Source organism: Penaeus chinensis, chromosome 28 (genome assembly GCF_019202785.1).
Source record: "Penaeus chinensis breed Huanghai No. 1 chromosome 28, ASM1920278v2, whole genome shotgun sequence".
Taxonomy (NCBI): domain Eukaryota; kingdom Metazoa; phylum Arthropoda; class Malacostraca; order Decapoda; family Penaeidae; genus Penaeus; species Penaeus chinensis.
The window spans coordinates 3,261,164-3,266,644 of NC_061846.1; the positions used below are offsets into that span (position 1 = coordinate 3,261,164).

At 43.0% G+C, this 5,481-nt stretch overlaps 1 protein-coding gene across 1 annotated transcript in view; it reads right to left on the reverse strand.

The window, feature by feature from the left end:
* Positions 1–2,039, reverse strand: part of LOC125040182 (SH3 domain-binding glutamic acid-rich protein homolog) — a gene marked incomplete at its 5' end in the record, with an annotated part of 14,411 nt that extends 12,372 nt beyond the window's left edge. Inside the window, 1 exon segment of the mRNA XM_047634721.1 lies at positions 1,854–2,039. Coding sequence (XP_047490677.1) covers positions 1,854–2,039 — 186 coding nt within the window.
* Positions 2,040–5,481: the final 3,442 nt, after the last annotated feature.

Genomic DNA, 5,481 nt, shown 5'->3' on the forward strand with positions numbered 1-5,481 from the left:
ACCTCTACAGCTGCTTTCAAATTCCTGGTTTCTAAGAAGGCCTAAATATCTAAGATATATTATGTACTGATCTCGTAAGTACTTTTAGTAAATCTGGTTTCCATGTTCGGCTTTTGCTTTTCTGTTTGAAGGCGGGATATTTCCTTCTGAGGGAACCATATTTTTTTCCAGTTATCTTTTTGGAAAAAGGTCTTGCCTAGAAAATTTTCGTTTTATTTTAATTCCTCCCTTTCCTTTTTTTTTCAATTTTCCATTTTACTGGATCACTTGCATGCATGCAAACGTCACTGACACGTTTGTTTCGTAAGCACATTTTTATTTTCCATGTTCGGCTTTTGCTTTTCTGTTTGAAGGCGGGATATTTCCTTCTGAGGGAACCATATTTTTTTCCAGTTATCTTTTTGGAAAAAGGTCTTGCCTAGAAAATTTTCGTTTTATTTTAATTCCTCCCTTTCCTTTTTTTTTCAATTTTCCATTTTACTGGATCACTTGCATGCATGCAAACGTCACTGACACGTTTGTTTCGTAAGCACATTTTTATTTTTTTTCTGTCACAGTTTAGCCTCAAATCACCGGTACTTCTGGTACTTTATCTCCGTTTTCTTTTCCTATTTCTGTCTTCATTCGCTGAAATCTCACTGCATAAAATATCACTTTAAGTAAACTACATTTTTGTTTTCTCTCTTTAATTTCCTCTCCTCCGCAGCCGCCCATCTTTATGATCACTTTACGTATTATGTACTTGATTTATTCCTTTCATTCGATTGTTCTTTCTTCTTAGTTTACATTTCTTATACATCCCTAGCTCAAAAAAATGTCCACCGACATCAGAAACACATTATAAAAAAAAAAAGGAAAAAAAACTTTTGCTTACTATCTTCCTGTCTATTGGGTCTTTCCCAAATCTTTGTACAGCGGGCAATATATATATATATATATATATATATATATATATAAATATATATATACATGGTTTTTTTCTTCATAATTTCACTCTACGACAGCATTCCTCTTTCCTTTTTCATGCATCACGGACTTCATTTACATTCACTTGACTCTTTCTTTTGCCTCAACACCAAACATCATTACTCGAAAAAGACATACAAAAAATGTTTTTCGCTAGTCATTTCTAGTTTGTTAAACGTTTCATAAAAAAAAAACTCTTCCTCTTTAAACTCAAACTGCTATACTTAAGAGTTTCAAATTTGGCAGAAATATACGAAAGCTAAAATAAAACCGGTCCTTGCCAATTAAGACGGCTAATAGACCTGAATAACAACCAGAAAAGGGAGTTTAAAACTGAAAATATCAACATTTATGAATGGGTTATTTCTAGACAAATGACAACGACATGACACAAAGGCACACACACGCAGGCACCAGTGGACAAAAAGCAAATAGCATTACATACAAATGCAGATGCATATAGAGCACAAGAGCAGACGTGCAAATAAACACAGAAATTTACGTACCAATCCCATAACACAAAAAAACAAAAAATTATACCATAAACAAACCAATGATCCCCATTAACCCCCTCTCCCCCCCCAAAAAAAAAAATAATATTCATAAATTAATAAATAAAAACACCCTCATGCCCAAGGGATTTATAGGGTCTTTACTTATAGTACAGACCTTGCTCATGACCACCAACCCTTAACACCTCGTCATACCCACCCCTTGACCCCCTGATACCCACCCCTTAGCACCCCCTGATACCCACCCCTTGAACCCCCTGATACCCACCCCTTGACCCCCCTGATACCCATCCCCTAACACCCCTCATCCCCTTCCCTCACACCCTCACACCCACCCTCCAACCCCCTCCCTCCAACCGCCCCACACATACGCACCCCGCAATACTCGGCGTCATTGAAGATCTGCGGCGTCATGGGCACCTTGTTGTTCCCTTTGGGCCTGGCGTTTTCGTTCATGTAATCCTTGGAGTCCTCGCAGCCCGGGTCGGTGATGTCGATGGTCACGAACGGAATGTTCTTGCTCTCCAGGATCATGAGGGCGCGCTGCTGGTTCTTCTTGACCTGCCCGGGAGAGAGAGAGAGGGAGAGGTCAGAATCGTAACGGTATTGATATCACTGCTAATGGTGGTGGTAATACTGAAACACACTGAAACTGATATTAAAACTAGAACTGAAGCTGAAATGAAGACGAAGTGAAACTGAAATTAGGACTAGAAGTGAAACTGAAATTAGGACTAGAAGTGAAACTGAAATTAACACTAGAAGTAAAATTAAGCTGGAAGTGAAACTGATATTAAGAATAACACTAAAACTAAAACAAACTAAAATTAATATTGAAACTGAATATAATGCTAATGCTAATGCTATTGCTTATGCTAATGCTAATGTTAACCCCTTGCCGACGGATACGACGGGTAGACACGTGCTTTGCCCACTGTTAGTACTTGTTTGATTGTTTATCCACATAGATGGCTATACTTGTACTAAGTCACCAATGAGCCAGTTAGGAGTTACTGCCCGTCTCGCCCGTTCACCCTTTTCTTTGATTTACGAAATATTTTACATTATCTTATTTTGCTGTTACTAATATTAAAAAAACATTATAATAATTATAATGTTTATAATAAAAATAACACCATCGATATCCATAGCACTAGTAAAAAACACGTTTTTCCCGCCAATTCAAATCACGTATGGTCACAAGGTCTATTAATTGACTCCTTTGTGGCTAAGCACTAGCAGAGCCATCTATGAGCAGACATTTCACAAAAAATATAGAAAATGGGCACAGCATTTTCCCCATTTTTTGTTCATTTTCCCCGACGGCATTGGGTTAATAGTAAAGTTTATGCTTACGCAATGTTAATACTAATGATGATGATGATGAAAATTATAATGATAACAGTAAATTATAATAACAAATATATTTACAATCATAATAATCATAATTAATCATATTCACAATACATTATCATATCAAACAAGACACGTGTTTCGAAACTGGTATCTCACTTTTCAATAAATCTAGTTTGTGTATAGTTGCAACACGGTAGTGTTTTGGCATTCGATAATAGTGGAGATGAAATACCGATTTTCCTCTTTGACTTCAATGAGAAAGAGAGAGAGAGAGAGAGAGAGAGAGAGAGAGAGAGAGAGAGAGAGAGAGAGAGAGAGAGAGAGAGAGAGAGAGAGAGAAAGAGAGAGAGAGAGAGAGAGAGAGAAAGAAAGAGAGAGAGAGAGAGAGAGAGCAAGAAGGGAGAGAGAGAGAGAGCAAGAAGGGAGAGAGAGAGAGAGCAAGAAGGGAGAGAGAGAGAGAGACAGCTAGAAGGGAGAGAGAGAGAGAAAGAGCTAGAAGTCTCTGTCTCTGCCTGTCTGTCAGAGAGAGAGGGAGGGGGAGGGAGAGGGAGAGGGAGAGGGAGAGGGAGAGGGAGAGGGAGAGAGGGAGAGAGAGAGAGAGAGAGAGAGAGAGAGATAGAGATAGAGATAGAGATAGAGATAGAGATAGAGATAGAGAGAGAGGAGAGAGAGAGAGAGAGAGAGAGAGAGAGAGAGAGAGAGAGAGAGAGAGAGAGAGAGAGAGAGAGAGAGAGAGAGAGAGAGAGAGAGAGGAGGGGGAAGAAGCTTAGGGGGAGATCGGGAGGAAGCACGAAGAAGGTGGCAAGAGAAAGAGAAAAAGAGAGAGAGAGAGCAGGTGAGGGGAAGGTGAAAAAGAAAAGTGGTACACGGAAAGACAAACAAAGAGGCAATTATGAAGAGAGAGAGAGGAAAAAAGCGAAAGGAAATGATTAGCAGACAGACATTCAGTAGAGTGTTGAAGGCTAGCTGAGATTGCCATTCAACTGACGGACAGACAAACTGAAAGGCAAGAGAAAAAAACTGACAGAAAGTCAGGCAGACAGAAAAGACAAAAAGAGACAGACACACACATGGAAGAAGGAACTGAAGAAAAAAACAGACAGAATGACAGAAAAAAACAAAAAGACAAAAAAAAAAAAAAAAAAGCAATTAAGGAAGTGAAGAGAAAATACCAACCGACAGCCAGACACACAAACGACAGGAGGCGAAGGGAAACAGCCATATAAACAAACAGACACGACAAGACAGACAGGGGAGAGTGATTTTTTTTTTTTTTTTTCTAAATAGAGGTAAGTAACGGCAGAAACGTCGGGAATGTCCTAGATTAATTCCCAAACTCCTTGTCTTGCATCCGACAAACATTTCGGATTTTTCCCTCAACAAATATGCCCATCAGCTGACTCCAACTGACAGATTATGTTTCTAATTGATGGATTTCAAAGATGTGTAGCTAAACGCAAGGGAGGGGGGGAGGGGGAGGGGGGAGGGAGGAGGGAGGAGGGAGAGAAAAGGAGGAAAGGGGGGAAATAGAGGGAGGGCGAGGGGGGGAGGGGGGGAGGGAGGAAGGGAGGGAGGAAGGGAGGAAGGGAGGAAGGGAGGGAGGGAGGGAGGGAGGGAGGGAGGGAGAGAGGGAGAGGGGAGAGAGAGGGAGAGGGAGAGGGAGAGGGAGAGGGAGAGGGAGAGGGAGAGAGAGAGAGAGAGAGAGGGAGAGAGAGAGAGAGAGAGAGAGAGAGAGAGAGAGAGAGAGAGAGAGAGAGAGAGAGAGAGAGAGAGAGAGAGAGAGAGAGGGAGAGAGAGAGGGAGAGGGAGAGGGGGGGAGAGAGAGAGAGAGAGAGAGAGAGAGAGAGAGAGAGAGAGAGAGAGAGAGAGAGAGAGAGAGAGAGAGAGAGTATCTGAGTGAGTGAGTGAGTGAGTGAGTGAGTGAGTGAGTGAGTGAGTGAGTGAGTGAGTGAGTGAGTGAGTGAGTGAGTGAGTGAGTGAGTGAGTAACTGACTGGCTGACGGACAAACTCACAGACTTCAGACAAAACGAAACAAGCAAAAACAAAAGAAGAACCAACTTCGCGCTCTGCACCCAGCCTAAACAAACGAAATCCAAGATGACGTCACTGCGCCAGACAGGGTGATCCGGCCAGCGAGTCCTAGCTATTCCTGGTATCAAAGCAAGCAATGTATGTAAATAGCTTCTCTCCCGTGTCCTTCCTCTCACTGCCCCCTCCCCCTCTTCGCTCCCCCTCTCACGACCCCCTTCCCCTCTGCGCTCCCAGTCTCACTACCCCCTCCCTCTCCCTCTCCCCCTCTCACTGCCCCCTCCCTCTCCCTCTCCCCCTCTCACTGCCCCCTCCCTCTCCCTCTCCCCCTCTCACTGCCCCCCTCCCTCTCTCTCTTGCATACCTGCCCCCCCCCCTCTCTCTCTCTCACACTCACAAGGTCATGCAACCCTAGCTCCCCCCCCCCAATCCCCAAAATACTGAACCTAACCCTTATCTACCCCAACCCCTAAAAATGCCCTCCAAATGCCTACCCCAACGCCCATTTGTCTACCCAGCCCCTCAATATACCCTTCAAATACCTACCACAACCCCCCAAAATACCCTCTATCTACCCAACCCCTCAAAATGCCATCCAAGTCAGCTGACGCGATCAGC